The sequence below is a fragment of the Chiloscyllium plagiosum genome, unplaced genomic scaffold, assembly GCF_037043375.1.
Source record: "Chiloscyllium plagiosum isolate Xiang-an unplaced genomic scaffold, Cpla_swu_hap1 HiC_scaffold_20, whole genome shotgun sequence".
NCBI classification, from domain to species: Eukaryota; Metazoa; Chordata; class Chondrichthyes; order Orectolobiformes; family Hemiscylliidae; genus Chiloscyllium; species Chiloscyllium plagiosum.
This window is the reverse complement of record NW_028270158.1, coordinates 11,063,750-11,081,542: the sequence shown is the minus strand read 5'-3', so window position 1 is coordinate 11,081,542 and position 17,793 is coordinate 11,063,750. Positions and strand designations below refer to the sequence as shown.

The 17,793-nt window shown below is 45.3% G+C and overlaps 1 protein-coding gene across 5 annotated transcripts in view; it reads right to left on the bottom strand.

Annotated features, from left to right (window-relative positions):
• The window catches only part of LOC122560847 (syntaxin-binding protein 4), a 136,150-nt gene that overhangs the window by 109,209 nt on the left and 9,148 nt on the right, over positions 1 to 17,793 (bottom strand). For 2 of the 5 annotated variants that reach the window (XM_043712006.2, XM_043712007.2), the window contains exon 1: positions 8,880 to 9,295. The exons of 1 other annotated variant lie outside the window; for it this stretch is intronic. In XM_043712006.2, the coding sequence (XP_043567941.2) occupies positions 8,880 to 8,926 (47 nt within the window). In that variant the 5' untranslated portion in view covers positions 8,927 to 9,295. Of the gene's footprint in view, positions 1 to 8,879; positions 9,297 to 17,793 lie in introns of those variants that run through there. 2 more of the 5 variants (XM_087997664.1, XM_087997665.1) reach the window with 2 other exon arrangements.

Below are 17,793 nucleotides of genomic sequence, written 5' to 3'. Positions count from 1 at the left end.
TGTTGCTTCATCATTGCTGGGTCAAAGTCCTGGAAATCCCTCCTTAAGGGCATTGTGAGTCAACCTACAGCACATGGACTGCAGTGATTCAAAAATGCAGCTCACCACCACCTTCTCAAGGGCAACGAGGGACGGGCAATAAATGTTGGCCAGGCCAGCAACTCCCACTCCCACTCCCACAGCTGAATTTAAACAAAAAGATCAGTTGCTGGTATCCAGGTGAACATTGAAGTCAAGTTTCTCAAACTAAGATCCTGTCAGCAGGAAAAGAACATTTTGAGAGGGATACTGATAAATTAATTAAGTGGGCAAATTATTGGCAAATGGAGTGTACTGTGGGAAAATGTGTAGTCGCTCAATTTGAAAGGGAGATCAAAAGAACAGAATATTCTTTAACAGAGAAAGCTACAACACAAAGGGACCTGGGGAAACTTGTGCACGAAACACAGAAAGTTAGCACACAGGGACAGCAGGTAATCAAGAAGGGTCATGGAATGTGGGCCTTTATTTCAAGGGGGTTGGAGTAAAAGAATAAGGAAGTCTTCCTGCGACTGTACAAGGTGTTGGTGAGACCACATCTGGAGAAAGGTGAGCAGTTTTGATCCCCTTATTTACAAAAAGTTATCACGTCATTGGAGGCAGTTCAGAGAATATTCACTCGGATAATCCTCGGTGTGGAGGGATTGTTTTATAAGCAAAGGCTAAACAGGTTGGGACCCTACTCACTGGAATTTAGAAAAATAAGAGGTGATCTCATTGAAATATATACGGGCTTGACAGAGTAAAAGCCAGGTAGATGTTTCCTCTCATGGAAGAGTCCAGGACCAGAGGCATAGTCCCAGAACAATTTAAGATTGAGATGAGGAGGAATTTCTTCTTGCAGAGGTTTATGAGTCTTTAGAACTCCTTGCCCCAGAGAGCTGTGGGGGCAGAGTCCTTCTGTATGTTTAAGACTGAGATCGATAAATTCTTGATCAGTCGGGGAAATCAGAGGTGACAAGAAAAGGGTAGGAAGGTGGATGTGAGGGATTGTGGGTCAGCAATGATCCTGTTGAATCGTGGAGCAGGCTCAATGGGCTGAATGGCCTACTCCTGTTCCTATTTCTTACGGTCTTATGGTTTGTGGTGACGTTAGGTAAATGGAGATTATTAACAAGGGTGTCATGAAACATACTGCTCTTCTCTCAAGAATATTGGAGGATGTTAATGAACTCTACCCTTTAACTGGAGCCTCAGTTTAAAATCTTCATCACAAGACAGCTCTTGCATCAGTATAGGGTCTTTCCAGTGCAGCACTGAAGCTGGAATACATACCTGCTGAGGGTTTTGCAAACCTTTGACCATGGGGTCATGTACGGCACCAACAGTTGCTACAATCTCATTGACTCGATGGGCTGAATGGCCTACTTCCGCTCCTATGCTGTACAGTGTCAAGTGTTCGTGTTCAAATCCAGTGTCACTCCTAACGTTTTTAATGTGCGTCCAAACCCAAAACAGGAACAGCGCCGTCCTTCAGATTCCCATTCAAGTGACACATGTCGTTGTGGCATTACCGTTGGAGAGTCATTGTCCCAAAATTTCCTGAAAAGCTCTGTAACTTGTGCTGGAATCTTTGCCTTGTTCAGATCTCCCCCATCGCAAACGAACACAAAAACTTGCCCACAAAATTAAACAAGCGAAATGGAAAAACAGGGTCCTCTGCAAGTTATTATACGTTTCTAAACATCTAACTCATCTGTGTCAATGAGCATTTTTAAACTCTTTACACACATTAAATGTGACCACTCACAGGAACCTGTTGCAATTACAGACTCACTCATCAGCTGGACTCAATGTTCGGTGACTTTGTTTTGAACAATTATTTAGAGACGATACTAGTGGGACGCAGTTTGAAAGTGAGGTTCCTTGATTTAAGATGGAGATTCAGAAAATTTCTTTCAGAGAATTGGGATACAGTAGAAGCCCCTTCCTCACACTGCCGCGGAGGTGGGGATCATTCAATAATTTTAAGGCAGAGGTAGATAGATTCCTGATTAACTAAGAAACCAATGATTGTTGGGAGTGGGTTGGAATGTGGAGTTGAGGCCACATTTAGACCAGCCATGAGAGGAGCAGGCTTCAGGGCCGGAATGACCTCCTGCTATCCTGAGTCATTCACTGGAATGGAATCAGGGGAGGGCCAGCAGGTGGCACTGTCCATTTTTCAGTTACAAGATTGGGATGGAATACGTCTGCAACCCAAATATGAACTGGAAACCTGTCCACCATAGATATCTACAGCATGAACACAGACCCTTCAGTCCACGTGTCCATGTTGACCAGATATCCTAAATTAATCAAGTCCCACTTGCCAGTATTTGGCCCATATCCCTTTAAACCCTTCCTATTCATATAACCATCCAGATGCAGAATAGAATATTGTGTAGAAACAGGCCATTTGGCCCAGCAGGACCACACCATCCCTCCCATTCCCCTGCATTTCCCATGGCTAGCACACCTAATCTACACACGCCTGAACACTATGGGCAATTTCCTGTGGCCATCTCTAGCCTGTGGGAGGAAACCGGAGCACCCGGAGGAAACCCACACAGACACAAGGAGAATGTGCAAACTCCACACAGGTCTTCACCTGAGGCTGGAATTGAACCCAGGTCCCTAGCACTGTCAGGCAGCATTGCTAACCACTGAGCCACCGTTCCACCCCAACGTTGTAAATGTATCAGCCTATAACAGCTCATTTCATACACACACCACTCTCTGCAAGAAAAGGTTGCCCCTTAGGTCCCTTTTACATCTTTCTTCTCTCACCTTAAACCTATGCCCTCTAGTTTTGGACTCCCCCTCCCCAGGAATAAATCTTGTCTATTTACCCTATCCATGCCCCTCACGATTATATGAACCTCTGTGAGATTATCCCTCAGCCTCTGACACTCCAGGGATACAGCCCCAGCCTATTCAGCCTCTCCCTATAGCTTAAACCCTCCATCCCTGGCAACATCCTCATAAATCTTTTCTGAACCCTTTCAAGTTTCACAACATCCTTCCGATAGCAGTGAGGCCAGAATTGAACGCAGTATTCTAAAAATAGCCTAACCAATGTACAGCTGCAACATGACCTCCCAACTCCTGTACTCAATGCACTGGCCACCTATAAGGAAACTCAGCAATTGTGTACACTCATGAGGGTCACCTAGTAATAGGCTAATACCTGTTCAAAGTCCCTCTCTCCACTCAGCATTTCCAGTGCCTCCTGTAGCCGAACCAAGGGTCCTGCTTGAGGCTGCCCAATATCAAAAATAGGCCTTTCCTCTCTTTTAAATGTACCATGGAGAGCTGCAGGTGGGCTGAATGGCCTCTGTTTAGCACCCCAATGATTCTGTGATACTGTCACATGGCATTAATGAGGGCACTGACCACTTAGACACAATGTGCCCCTGTTTGCACTGAGATTGCCCCCAAAACACCATCAAGCTGTACTTTGGAGGCTCATAAGATACCCATTGATCAGATAAATCCAGAAAATGTGTAACGGCCATTGACCTGACTGAGAATGGGAACTATCCTGATGAACTTTGCATCGTTTTGATGCTGGTAATTACAATGCAGCATCACACATCATCATTTCTGGGATTTGATATTATAAAACAAACCACGACACGGTGGCTCAGTGGTTAGCACTGCTGCCTCACAGTACCAGGGTCCCAGGTTCAATTCCAGCCTCGAGCGACTGTCGGTGTGAAGTTTGCACGTTCTCCCCGTGTCTGCGTGGGATTCCTCTAACAGTCCAAAGATGTGCAAGTCAGGTGAATTGGCCGTGCTAAATTGCCCATAGTGTGGTGCATTAGTCAGAGAAATGGGGCTGGGTGGGTTACTCTTCGGAGGGTTGGTGTGGACTGGTTGGGCCGAAGGGCCTGTTTCCACACTGTAGGGAAAATAATCTAAAACCCTTCGATGTGCCATTTTAATGGCACAAATCTCCAGGTGGTTCAGAGTCAAGATTAGAGTAAACACCTGGACGGAAGTGAGTACTGCAGATGCTGAAGATTAGAGTGTTGCTGGACAGCAGGTCAGGCAGTATCTGAACAGCAGGAAAATCGACATTTTGGGCAAAAGTCCTTCATCAGGAATCAGCATCGTGCTGCCTGAGCTGCTGTGCTTTTGCAGCAACACTCTAATCTTGACTCTAATCTCCAGCATCTGCAGTATCCACTTCTGTCCAGGTGGTTCAGAACCTAACCCCACTGTGAGTGACCATAAGGACATCCACCGTCTCAGAAGGACTTTCTAAACCTGTTAGGGAGTGGACAGTAAAGACAGCTCACATCCCAAGGACAAGTCGGAAAATATCAGCTGAGTTTTACATTGTCACGTGTTGTCATTGGAATGGGGTACCAAAAACATGAGATTCACCATTACCCCATGCCCATTGTATGTTGCACTAGAGACTAAAAGAGCTGCCGATCATATCCTTAGGTATCATCTTTAGCTCAGAGTGATAACTAATGGGTTCAAGCCCCCATTCCTGAAATTGGGCCACATAATCTGGGCTGGCATGTCAGAGAGGACTTTACTTTCGGAGGAGCTGCCTTTCAGGTGAAAGGTTAAACCTAGGTCCTGCCTGATGTAGCAGAGGCTGGGGAACAGCAGGGGAATTCTTCCTGTTGGAAGCAGTTCCAGTTCACTCAGGAAGTCCTGGCAATGTTCCGTTTTTACATGGACAGTGTGGTATGGAGCTACGGCCAACATTGGGAGAGACTCCAATTTCTGCCCATCACATAGCTGACCGGGAATCTCTCCCACTCTTACTAACTTCTGTTGTTGTGGGTCACAAGTCAATGCATTTGGTCATGTTGTGAATGCACCTTCCTGGAGTGGGGGTCAAACTGAGAGCTTCTAGCTCAGAGGCAAGGATGCTACCCTTTGTCCCACAAGGCCTCCCTAACATTCTTTAATCACTCATCATTTAATCACTCAATTGCCATCACATTATAACAGATTAGCGGGTCATTGTTGCATTGTTGTATGTTGCAACCTCACACATACGGTTCCAGCAGATTGGAAATTAGTTGTTGGGTAGGAGCTGGGGGTGATGAGTTAACTCAGTTAGCTAGTTAGCTGGTTTATCATGCAGTGTGATTCAATAGCATAGGCTCAATTCCCCCATTAGCTGAGGTTACCATGAAGGACTCTCCTTCTTGACCTCTCTTCTCATCTGAGGCATGGTGACCCCCAAGTTAAGCCGCTACCATAGTCATACAGCACAGAAACAGATCCTTCAATCCAAACATTTCAAGCCGAATGTAATCTCAAACTAAACTATTCTCACCTGCCTGCTCCATATCCCTCCAAACCTTACCTATTCTTGGACCTATCCAAGTGTCTTTTAAATGATGCAATTGCATCCAGATCCACCACTTCCTCAGGAAGTTCATTCCACACGTGAACCACCCTCTGTGTAAAACATTTGCTCTTCATGCCTTTCTTAAATCTCTCTCCTTAAAAATGTGCCCCCTCATCTTGAAATCCTCCATCCTAGGAAAAAGACAACCACCATTAACTCTATCTATACCCCTCATTATTTTATAAACCTCTATAAGGTCATCTATCAACCTCCTACATTCCAGTGAAAAAAATCCCAGCCTTTCTTTATAACTTAAACCTTTCATACCCGGCAACATCCTGGGAAATCTCTTCTGAACTCTTTCCACCTTAATAATATCCTTCCTATAACTGGGTGATCAGAACTGGACACAGTATTCCAAAACAGGCTTCACCAATGTCCTGAAACAGTCCCTCTCTCTAATGAGCACCTTTCCCTTTATTCGTTCAGGAAAGGGGGGAGTGAGAATTCCATGCTAGTTATCTTGTCATCAATCATGGAGAAAGTTGGAGTATATTATTGAGGAAGTCTTACCATACAACTTTATAAAAAAAATTACAGTGCTATCTCACAAAGCCAAGGTGATTTTACAAAAGGTAATTGTGGCTGTCAAATTGATTCACATTGTTTGAGCTGGTAATTGGTCAATAGATAAAGAGGAGCTGGTTTTGGAATTTCAAAAGGTGTCACTCATAAACTCTCATGTTGTTGGGTTCGGGTTAGGATTAGGAATAGGGTTCAGGATGGGATTAGGAACAGGGTTTGGGATGGGATTAGGAATGGGGTTTGGGTTGGGATTAGGAATGGGGTTCGGGTTGGGATTAGGAATGGGGTTCGGGTTGGGATTAGGAGTAGGGTTCGGGTTAGGATTAGGAATCGGGTTCAGGTTGGGATTAGGAATGGGGTTTGGGTTGGGATTAGGAATGGGGTTCGGGTTGGGATTAGGAGTAGGGTTCGGGTTAGGATTAGGAATCGGGTTCAGGTTGGGATTAGGAATGGGGTTTGGGTTGGGATTAGGAATGGGGTTCGGGTTGGGATTAGAAATGGGGTTTGGGTTGGGATTAGGAATGGGGTTCGGGTTGGGATTAGGAGTAGGGTTCGGGTTAGGATTAGGAATCGGGTTCAGGTTGGGATTAGGAATGGGGTTCAGGTTGGGATTAGGAATAGGGTTCGGGTTGGGATTAGGAATAGGGTTCGGGTTGGGATTAGGAATAAGGTTCGGGTTGGGATTAGGAATGGGGTTCAGGTTGGGATTAGGAATGGGGTTCGGGTTGGGATTAGGAATAAGGTTCGGGTTGGGATTAGGAATGGGGTTCGGGTTGGGATTAGGAATAGGGTTCGGGTTGGGATTAGGAATGGGGTTCGGGTTGGGATTAGGAATAGGGTTCGGGTTGGGATTAGGAATGGGGTTCGGGTTGGGATTATGAATAGGGTTCGGGTTGGGATTAGGAATAAGGTTTGGGTTGGGATAAGGAATGGGGTTCGGGTTGGGATTAGGAATGGGGTTCGGTTTGGGATGGGTAAAGGATTGGCTCATAGACAGGAAAAGCTGACTGAGAGCAATCTACTTGTTCCTGAGGACAAGTGACTACTTAAAGTTACATCAGTTCTTTTCTTGATGCTGGAGGTTTGGAGAGAGGTTTGTAACACCTCATGAGGGTTGGTGGAACAACAGTAAAATACTGCAGATGCTGGAAATCTGAAATAAAAGCAGAAAATGCTGGAGAGACTTTGCAGATCTGGCAGCATCTGTGAAGCGAGAAGCAGAGTTAACATTTCAACTTCTGGCTTGAGTCACATTGGACTTAACCCATGAACACTTTATTAATAGGAATTCTTGGGGGACCTCAGCTAAATAGAATGAGTGAGACAGTACCTTAATTCATTGGAGCCCTTCCAGGATACAGCGAGAAAATCCTCAGGAACAACATGTTTGGTCCCAGTAAGCTGCTTTCATTAATTTGTACACCGGGAATTCTGAGAGGGCATCAGCTAAAAAGTATGATTGTGGTGCTACCTTAATTCATTGGAGTCTTCGGGAGACACCATGAGAAAGGGGGTGTTTCTTGGTGCACATGAGTGCTGTCACTGGTGCCCTTGAGTTTGCAGGAAGAAAGGGGTAAGGACATGAGGTTAAGGTGACTAGTACCAATTGTGACAGAAGAGGAGGGGTTTGGGAGGAGGAGCTGGCGTTCTGACCACTCTTCTGGGTACGGGGCAAGCATCCACCTCCAGCCTCCACCATCAGGGCTGCTGGTGCTAAGATTAAGAACCTGTACACCTTCTCACTTGAGTCCTCCTGAAACATGAGCCAGCACCAGTTCCGTGCGAGTAATTATAAGAAGCCCACATTCACCACTCAGTGGGACTTCAATCTATTCAGTGCTAGAGGGTTAAACATGAAGGCGGCTGTGTGGCATCTCCAAGTACATTCAACTGATGATCATCAATAATAAAACTACAAGCTGAAATCAGACCTTTAAACACGTGTGTCTTAATAACACAGCACCCAAATAAAACTTGCGCTAACCTTACTAGAGGTTTACAAAATTATGAGGGGCATGGATAGGATAAATAGGCAAAGTCTTTTCCCAGGGGTGGGGGAGTCCAGAACTAGAGGGCATAGGTTTAGGGTAAGAGGGGAATGATATAAAAGAGACCTAGGGGGCAACTTTTTCACGCAGAGGGTGGTGTGTGTATGGAATGAGCTGCCAGAGGAAGTGGTGGAGGCTGGTACAATTGCAACATTTAAGAGGCATTTGGATGGGTACATGAATAGTAAGGGTTTGGAGGGATATGGGCCGGGTGCTGGCAGGTGGAACTAGATTGGGTTGGGATATCTGGTCGGCATGGATGGTTGGACCGAAGGGTCTGTTTCCATGCTGTACATCTCTATGACTCTATGACTTACACTGCAATAACTCTTAAAATTTACTGACTAGGAATTACCTTTTTAATACTTGCATCCCAGCCCTCGATTGCAAAACTAGCTGAAATCTGCTGGTGTTTGAATGGAGATATCTCTGTTGCTTTTTGTGGGTATTAGTTCCCCATCACTTTCACTAATAAAGCCCCCTGACATTTCCAATTCTACTTTCAAAGCATCAAAAACTGCTGTCCCAAGATAAACAGGAGCTCTATGTTTCAAAGGTTATTGTTTAATTTTGACCAGGAATGCCAGAACAAGAAAAAAAAGAGCAAATAGACATTTTCTAATCAACCTGTTCTAATCAACGTTATGACGCACCTTCAGAGCAGGTGGGTCTTGAACCTGGGTCTCCTGGCCCCGAGATAGGGACACTACCACTGCACCACAAGGATAGCAAGCAAGGTGGAAATACTCATTGAGCTCATCCACAGTTAAAATTGCAGAAACCTTCAGCAGTATTAAACTATCACATGACTGTCAGGTCAGAATTGAAGACTTTTCTGTGCACTGATTTGAAATGATCGCTGAAAAAATAGGCAAGGGGCAATGATTCAAGTTCCTGTCGGTTACCTGCTGATGATCACAGCTCCCTTGTAGAGGACTGAGAAGGTTGGCATCTTGTTCAGACTCCTCTTCCTGTGCCAACCGCATTCATGACTCTCCTCATGTACACACAGCTCTCAGAGGAAGGGTTCAGGCTGGGGGAGGGACCAAAACACACACAGCTAAAGCTTTAGAACAGCCAGACCACGTGACAGTTCTTATAGATGTTAATTCCTCTAGATATTAGCACAGTTCGTCCACATCATCACTATCTTCACAAATAGATTAAGCCTATGAAAGAAGCATAGCCAACTGTTTGTGAGGCACAGCGCTGCTGTGATATAAAGCCTTCAAAAGAAGGAAAGGTGAAGGGATCCTGGCACTAAAATCCTGTTGACGCTGTCAAAAAAGGCAGAGTCTGAAATAGAATCCATCCATCTCGAATCAGGGTGTCTCTATTGTTTCCAGCTAGCGCAAGATTCCGAGTGCAGGCTACCCTTCTGTAGCTCGCTGCAGATACACATCAGGCTGACACACAAAGCAGGTTTAATTCTGAGCTGCAACTCTGGCAACTATCCAGCCCTCGCTTCTCAATGTTCCTTGCAGTGGCCAGTCGCAATGTCATTCTGCAGCTTGGTCCTACTCTTCAAAGTTGGAAGTTGAGGCATTATTTTGGAACATCTTATAAAATTCTGTGTTTGGCCACACTATTTCTGAGAGGTCATTACTTTTGTTCTCCAGATTATTGTCTGGATGATTTATTTAACTCCGTCGTAGGGTGTCTGTATTCAGCAGTAATTGCTCATTAGCCCTTGAGAAGATGTTGGAGAGCTGCCTTCTTGAACCAGCTGCAGTCATAGAGAGACGTACAACACAGAAACAGACCCTTCGGTCCAACTCGTCCATGCTGACCAGATATCTCAATCTAATCTAGTCCCATTTGCCAGCATTTGGCCCATATCCTCTGAAACCCTTCCTATTCATATAACCATCCGGATGCCTTTTAAATGCTGTAATTGTACCAGCCTCCACCACTTCCTCTGGCAGCTCATTCCATACACGCTCCACCCTCTGGGTGAAAAAGTTGCCCTTCAGGTCTCTTTTATATCTTTCCCCTCTCACCCTAAACCTATGCCCTAAAGTTCTGGGCTCCCCTACCCCAGGGAAAAGACTTTGTCTATTTATCCTATCCATGCCCTTCATGATTTTATCAACCTCTATTAGGTCACCCCTCAGCTTCACGGAAAACAGTCCCAGCCTCTCCAACTCTCCAACCCTGGCAATATCCTTGTAAATCTTTTCTGAACTCTTCCAAGTTTCGCAATATCCTTCCTATAGGAGGTAGACCAGAATTGAATGCAATATTCCAAAGCGGCCTAACCAATACATGTGGATAGGTTGAGGGGGAGAGGGGAAAGATATAAAAGACACCTGAGGGGCAACTTTTTCACACAGACGGTGGTACGTGTATGGAATGAGCTGCCAGAGGAAGTGGTGGAGGCTGGTACAATTGCAACATTTAAAAGATATGTGGATGGGTATATGAAAGGGGGAAATGGGCCAAATGCTGTTTCGAGACGGATTTCCAGAATTTTCACCCAGTGAAAGTGAAGGGGTGGTGATTATAGTTCACAAGTTGGGATGGTGGATGGTCTGGAGGGGGAATTGCAATGGGATGACAATCTTTTTTTGGAGAGTTGGAGCTGTCATATATTAAGAGAATTGATGTGAATGCATTAAGGGAATGGTGAAGCATTCGATGATGAATGCAAATGAAACCTGAGTTGATTTAACACCCGTGTTTCAATGATGTAAGTGTGACAAGCTACATCCTGCAACCCGAAGGGAATGAAACAGTTCCGCTCAACGTGAAAGCTGCGATAATGCCTGGTCTTTGCCACAGATCAGTCATTTCAGTCGCAGTGCTGGTAACTTCGAGTAACAAAACAGAAAATCTCATAACAATCGTGTGAAAGAATTTTGCCATTCGTAGCTTGACATTTTGTGGATTCCAACTTTGGTTCATCATTTAAAAAAAACAGCTATGCCTCACCATTGAGATGTTTTGCACAGCTTCCATTATGTTGCATTTACTCCAGTTCAAAAGGGAGACCTCTTACGTTGGAATCGAGGAAAGAACTTGCATTCATGTGGCACCTGCACAATCTTAGGACATCGTGCAATGTTTCACAGGAGCAGAAGCAGGCCATTCAGCCCCTCAAGCAAGCTTCGCATTCTATAAGGTCGTGGCTGATCTCTTTGCGTTTCCAATTCCATGTCCCATCTGCTGCCAGATAGCTTTTGGTTCCCCTGCCTAACCTATCCATCTCTGCCTTCAAAGTAATTAATGACCCAGCACCTTCTGAGGCAGAGAGTTCCAAACTTACTCAACTCTCTGAGGGAGAAAGATTTCCCCCATCTCTGCCTTAAAAGGGCGAAACTCCCCACACATTTGTAAACAGCGCCCCCTAGTTCTGGACTCATGTTAGAGCCAATGTAACGTCTCCAAATCTTCATTTGTAATGGCAGAAGACAGAGTATGGGGAATTCCGTCAAGTATATTTCCCATTATAGACATACAAGAAAACGGGACATTAGCAGTGATGTATCCTTATATGTTGAATAATTTGTTTTCAATATTAAGCCATCCTTTAGAAGTTTGATTATGAGGAAATCTTTCCATATGCCTTTTAAAATCAAGTAGGGTCGTTTGATGTGAACATTATTGCTGAGAAGTTCTGTAAGGCTGCCCTGACCCTTTGGCTGTCATTGCCAATGTTTAGGCAATTAAATAGAGAACAAGAGATCACATGGGGTACAGGGAGAACTCACCATCTGGATACAGAACTGGCTCAAAGGTAGAAGACAGAGGGTGGTGGTGAAGGGTTGGAAGCCTGTGACCAGTGGTGTGCCACAAGGATCAGTACAGGATCCACTGCTTTTCATCATTTATATAAATGATTTGGATGAGAGTATAAGAGGTATAGGTAGTAAGTTTGCAGATGACACCAAAATTGGAGGTGTAGTGGACAACGAAGAAGGTTACCTCAGGTTACAACAGGATCTTGATCAGATGGGCCGATGGGCTGAGGAGTGGCAGATGGAGTTTAATTCAGATAAATGCAAGATCCTGCATTTTGGAAAGGCAAATTAGAGCAGCACTTATACACTTAATGGTGAGGTCCTGGGGAGTGTTGGTGAACAAAGAGACCTTGGAGTGCAGGTTCATAGCTCCTTGAAAGTGGAGTCGCAGATAGATAGGATAGTGAAGAAGGCGTTTGGTATGCTTTCCTTTATTGGTCAGAGTACTGAGTACAGGAGTTGGGAGATCATGTTGCAGCTGTACAGGACATTGGTTAGGCCACTGTTGGAATATTGCGTGCAATTCTGGTCTCCTTCCTATCAGAAGGATGTTGTGAAACTCGAAAAGGTTCAGAAAAGATTTACAAGGATGTTGCCAGGTTTGGAGGGTTTGAGCTATAGGGAGAGGCTGAACAGGCTGGGGCAGTTTTCCCTGGAGCATCGGAGGCTGAGGGATGACCTTATAGAGGTTTATAAAATCACGTGAGGCCTGGATAGAGTGAATAGCCAAGGTCTTTTCCTAGGGTAGGAGGGTAGGGGACATAGCCTTAAGGTGAGAGGGAAAAGATTTTAATGGGACCTAAGGGGTAACTTTTTCACACAGAGGCGGGTGCGTGTATGGAATGAGCTACCAGAGGAAGTGGTGGAGGCTGGTACAATTGCAACATTAGGCAATACGGTGGCTCCGTGGCCTCACAGTGGCCTCAGGAACCCAGGTTTGATTCCACACTCGGGTGACTGCCTGTGTGCAGTTTGCACATTCTCCCCGTGTCTGTGCGGGTTTTCTCCGGGTGCTCCAGTTTCCTCACACAGTCCAAAGATGTGTAGGTTAAGTGGATTGGCTACGGGAAATTACCCATAGTATTCACGGATGTGTAGGTGAGGTACGATGGCTGTGGGAAATTCAGCATAGGGTAGGGGGATGGCTCTGAGTGGGATGCTCTTTGGAGGGTCGGTATAGACTCATTGGGCCAAATGGTCTGTTTTCACACTGTCGGGATTCTATTCCATTCTAATATTTAAAAGACATCTGGATGAGTACACGAAGAGGGTTAGAGGGATATGGTTCAAATGCTGGCAATTAAGACTAGATTAATTTAGGATTTCTGGTCGGCATGGACAGGTTGGGCTGTTTCTTTATAACTCTGCTGTCTATCTCGATAACTCTATAACAATCATCCAGAATTACTCTGTCCTGGAACTACCAAAAGATATGTAGCACCAGTGCTGGAGGATTTTGAAAGTTTGGAAAAACTCCAACATTCTAAAAATATCTGGACCACACCAGAACCGTGGAACCTGGAGTTTTTAAAAAAAATTATTTGTGGAACATGGGCAGATGTGAACGTTTCTGGCTGCGCTAACGTTTATTCCCTGTCCCTAGCAGCCCTTGAGAAGGTGGGGGTGAGCTGCCATCTTGAACCACTGCAGTCCACTGCTATAGGTTAGACCCACAATGCCCTTAGGGAAGGAATTCCAGGATTTTGAAACTGAAGGATCGGTGATCTATTTCCAATTCAGGATAGTAGTGGTTGGAGGAGAACTTGCAAGATGGTGGTCTTCCCAGTGAGATGGTCAGGAGGCAGAGAGCACTTCAAAGTGATCCCGGCGTAGGATGACTATTGAACCTCAGCCTGCTTGGTTATCTCAAAGCTCTGTGTTCCCTCAGAGGCCAACGATGTTGATGTTGGTCCATTGTAGCCTTGGCTTTCTTACTGATCTGCAAAGACTAAGAGAGGGTGCCAACTAGGTTTGTGCAAAGACGCTCATCTCTTTAAGTGGACAGAGGAAACAACTAATGCTTCAGACAATGCATCACATCCTGAAGACAGATGTGTTGGGAGACTCATACAAGAGAGGGATGTTGCTGTTCCAATTTCCAGAGATGAAGAAGCTCCACAATGAAGAACCTTAGAATGGGCTCATTGTCTAATGGCGACAGGCTCAGTTTCTATCTGCTGGGGGTTATAAGGGGAAGATGCAGCTTGACTGAAACAGACAAGAGGTGATGTGGGTGGCTCTGTGGTTAGCATTGCTGCCTCACAGCGCCTGGGACCCAGGTTCAATTCCAAAGGAGGTTAGAAGGGGAAGAGGCAGCATGCCTGAAACAGATAAAATTCCCAAGATGTCTTGACAGAGTGGCTGTGAAGAGGATGTTTTCTCTTGTGGGAAAATCTAGAAAGAGAGTCACTGATTAAGAATAAATGATTGCCCTTTTAAGGCAGAGAATCTTTCCCACAAATGGGTTGTTAGTCTTTAGAGGAACTCTGCTGTAGGACAGGCAGAAGAAACAGAGTCTTTGAATATCTTTGGATTTTTCAGGGTCAGCAAATGGGTTGAAAGGTTATCAGGATTAGGTGGGAAGGCGGATTTGAGTTTATAATCGAATCAACCATGATCGAATTACATGGCAGAGTAAACTCAACAAGCCAAAAGGTGCACTCCTGCTCCATGTTCTTATGCATTTGATGTTGGGACTGCTCATGGCCAATGCATGTGTTGCGTGTTCTTTCCTTGCTTTGGTGATGCATCCTTCGGTAACATTGCTTACCTCTGAACCTGTCTCAGTTCATATAAATGTTGAAACTTTCGTCCTTTCCTTTTTTCATCTCCAGACCTGATTATTCCAATGGAATCTAATGCAATGGCAGCATGGTGGCTCAGTGATTAGCCACTGCTGCCTCACAGCACCAGGGACCCCGGTTCCAGACTCTGGAGTTTGCACATTCTCCCCGCGTCTGCGTGGGTTTCCTCCAGGTGCTCCAGTTGCCTCCCACAGTCCAGTGATGCAAATGTTAGGTGGATTGGCCACGCTGAAATGCAGAGTTGTATAGATAGGATAAAGGAGTGAGTCTGGGTGGGATGCTCTCTGAAGGGTCAATGTGGACTTGATGGGCTGAATGGCCTGTTTCCACACTGTAGGGATTCTATGAGTCTGGCCATCACCCAGGAACAGGTTCTACCTTCATGGACATTAAAAGCTCTGGCTGTTTTTGTCTGAACTCGTTTCCACATTCCGTGCCCCCATTACCCCTGTGTTTTACAATCTACATTGGATTCTGGTTAAACAATGCCTCAATATTAAGTAGTTTTTTGGTAGTGCACAACCAGAACATTACTAAGAGACTGGTCAATACTTTTCATCTGACACTCATCACTCAAACGCAGGGAAAACAACTTTGGAAAGGAACCAATGGTTTGTACAGTATGAGAAGAGAGTTCTGATTGGGTTGGTGTGGAGATGCAGCAGGAACTGCTGGCTGTCCAACCCAGTTAAATTCAAACCAGGAAACCTACTCTGATTGGTTGGGATGTTGCTATGGAGAAGGCTGTGGCTGTGTCCATTGCCCCTTTCCTCTTTGATAAAAGGTGTATATTCCCATCAAAATCCATGGTTTGACAATAGACAATAGACAATAGGTGCAGGAGTAGGCCATTCTGCCCTTTGAGCCTGCACCACCATTCAATATGATCATGGCTGATCATCCTTAATCAGTATCCTGTTCCTGTCTTATCTCCATAACCCTTGATTCCATAATCCTTGAGACCTCTATCCAACTCTTTCTTCAATGAATCCAGAGACTGGGCCTCCACTGCCCTCTGGGGCAGAGCATTCCACACAGCCACCACTGTCTGGGTGAAGAAGTTTCTCCTCATCTCTGTCCTAAATGGTTTTGTTTTGACATTCACATTTGTGTCATTGTGCACATGCGTGTGTAAGAGATTGTGTGTGTGTGTGTTTGTCTGTATGTGTGTGTGCACATCTGTGTCTGTGCATGTGTGAAATTGTGTGTATGTGTGTCTGTGTGTGGGGTGGGCTGGGTGTGTGTGGGGGCTATGCATCTGTCTTCTGTATGTGTATGTGTGTATAGGTGGGTGTGTGTGTGTCTGTGTATCTGTCTGTACGTGTGTATGTGTCTGTGCGTGCGTCTGCATGTGTGTGAGAGTGTGCATGCATGCGTCTGTGTGTGTGGGTGTCTGTCTATGTTTGTGTATAGGTTTGTGTTTGTGTCTCTGTGTGTGTCGCTGTGTGTGTCTGTCTGTCTGTCTTTGTATGTGTGTCTGTGTGTGTGTGTCTGTGTGTCACTGTGAGTGTCTGTGTTGCTCAGTGTGTGTGTGTCGCTGTGTGTGTGTGTGTCTGTCTTTGTATGTGTGTCTCTGTGTGTGAGTGTGAGTGTGTCCGTGTGTGTGTCTGTGTTGCTCTGTGTGTGTGTGTCGCTGTGTGTCTGTGTCTGTGTGTGTGTGTGTGTGTTGTGTATGTGTGTGTCTATCTGTCTGTCTTTGTCTGTGTGTTTCTGTGTGTGAGTGTGTGTGTGTCTGTGTTGCTCTGTGTGTGTGTGTCGCTGTGTGTCTGTGTCTGTGTCTCTGTGTGTGTGTGTCTATCCGTCTGTCTTTGTCTGTGTGTCTGTGTGTGTGAGTGTGAGTGTGAGTGTGTCTCTGTGTATGTATGTGTCTCTCTCTCTCTCTCTGTGAGAAGCGCTTTAACACAGGGAGGAGGTTGCTGTGCTACACCCAGTCCTGGTTGACCAGGAAACTCTCACTTTTACCACCGGCTGGAGGTGAATGGGAAGGGTTTACAGATTCATCATCACTCTGTCTAATCACATGCTGTGACCATTAAGTCCCGAAGGTGGGACTCATCTCCAGAGCTTCTGACCTCAATACTCTCTTGGAATGTTTAACTACATGAAAGGCGCTACGTAAATACAAGTTTGTTGCCATGTAATATTGAACTGATCACATTACAGCAAATAGAACTTCCAGTTGCACTAAGAAGAAACCCAGACTGAAAGAATTTAAACAGAGTTTAGAACAATAGACAGAAGAATTTGGAAAACAAATTGAATCCTTCGAATGTGTGGTTCAGGATTATCATTCAGATTTGGAATTCACATGTAGCAATCAATCTGAACAATCAGACAATCCATCCCAAAACAACTTTGACAAGGCTTTCCACAAGGTCCTCCATGGTAGACTAAATGGTAACACTAGATCATATGGGATCCAGGGAGAACTAGCCAATTGGCTACAAAATTGGCTTGTCAGTGGGAAGTAGAGGGTGGTGGTAGTGGGTTGTTATTCGGACTGGAAGCCTGTGACCAGTGGTGTGCTGCAAGGTCCACTGTTATTTGTCATTTATATCAACGATTTGGATGTGAACGAGGGAGGAATGGTTAGTGAGTTTGCAGGTGACACCAAAATTGGTGGGATAGTGGACAGCAAAGAAGATTTTCTAAAAGTACAGTGGGATCTTGATACAATTGGGTCAATGTGCTGAGAAGTGGCAGATGGACTTTAATTGAGATAAATGTGAGTTGTTGCATTTTGGTCAGGCTAATCAGGGCGGATTTACACCTTCAATGATAAGGCCCTGGGAAGTGTTGTTGAATAGAGGGACCTAGGGGATGCAGGTACATAGCTCCTTGAAAGCAGCATTGCATGTCGACAGAGTTGTGAAGAGGTCATTTGGCACACGTCTTTATTTGTCAGATTAGATTAGATTCCTTACAGTGTGGAAACAGGCCCTTCGGCCCAACCATTCCACACCGACCCTCCGAAGAGTAACCCACCCAGACCCATTTCCCTCTGACTAACGCACCTAACACTATGGGCAATTTAGAATGGCCAATCCACCTGACCTGCACATCTTTGGACTGTGGGAGGAAACCCACGCAGACACGTGGAGAATGTACAAACTCCACACAGACAGTTGCCCAAGGCTGGAATCGAACCTGGGATTCTGGTGCTGTGAGGCAGCAGTGCTAACCACTGTGCTGCCCCAAAGAAATTGAATTCAAGTCCCACCATCTGTTGTTGCAGGATTTGAAGCTAGGTCCCCAGAACATTACCTGGGTCTCTA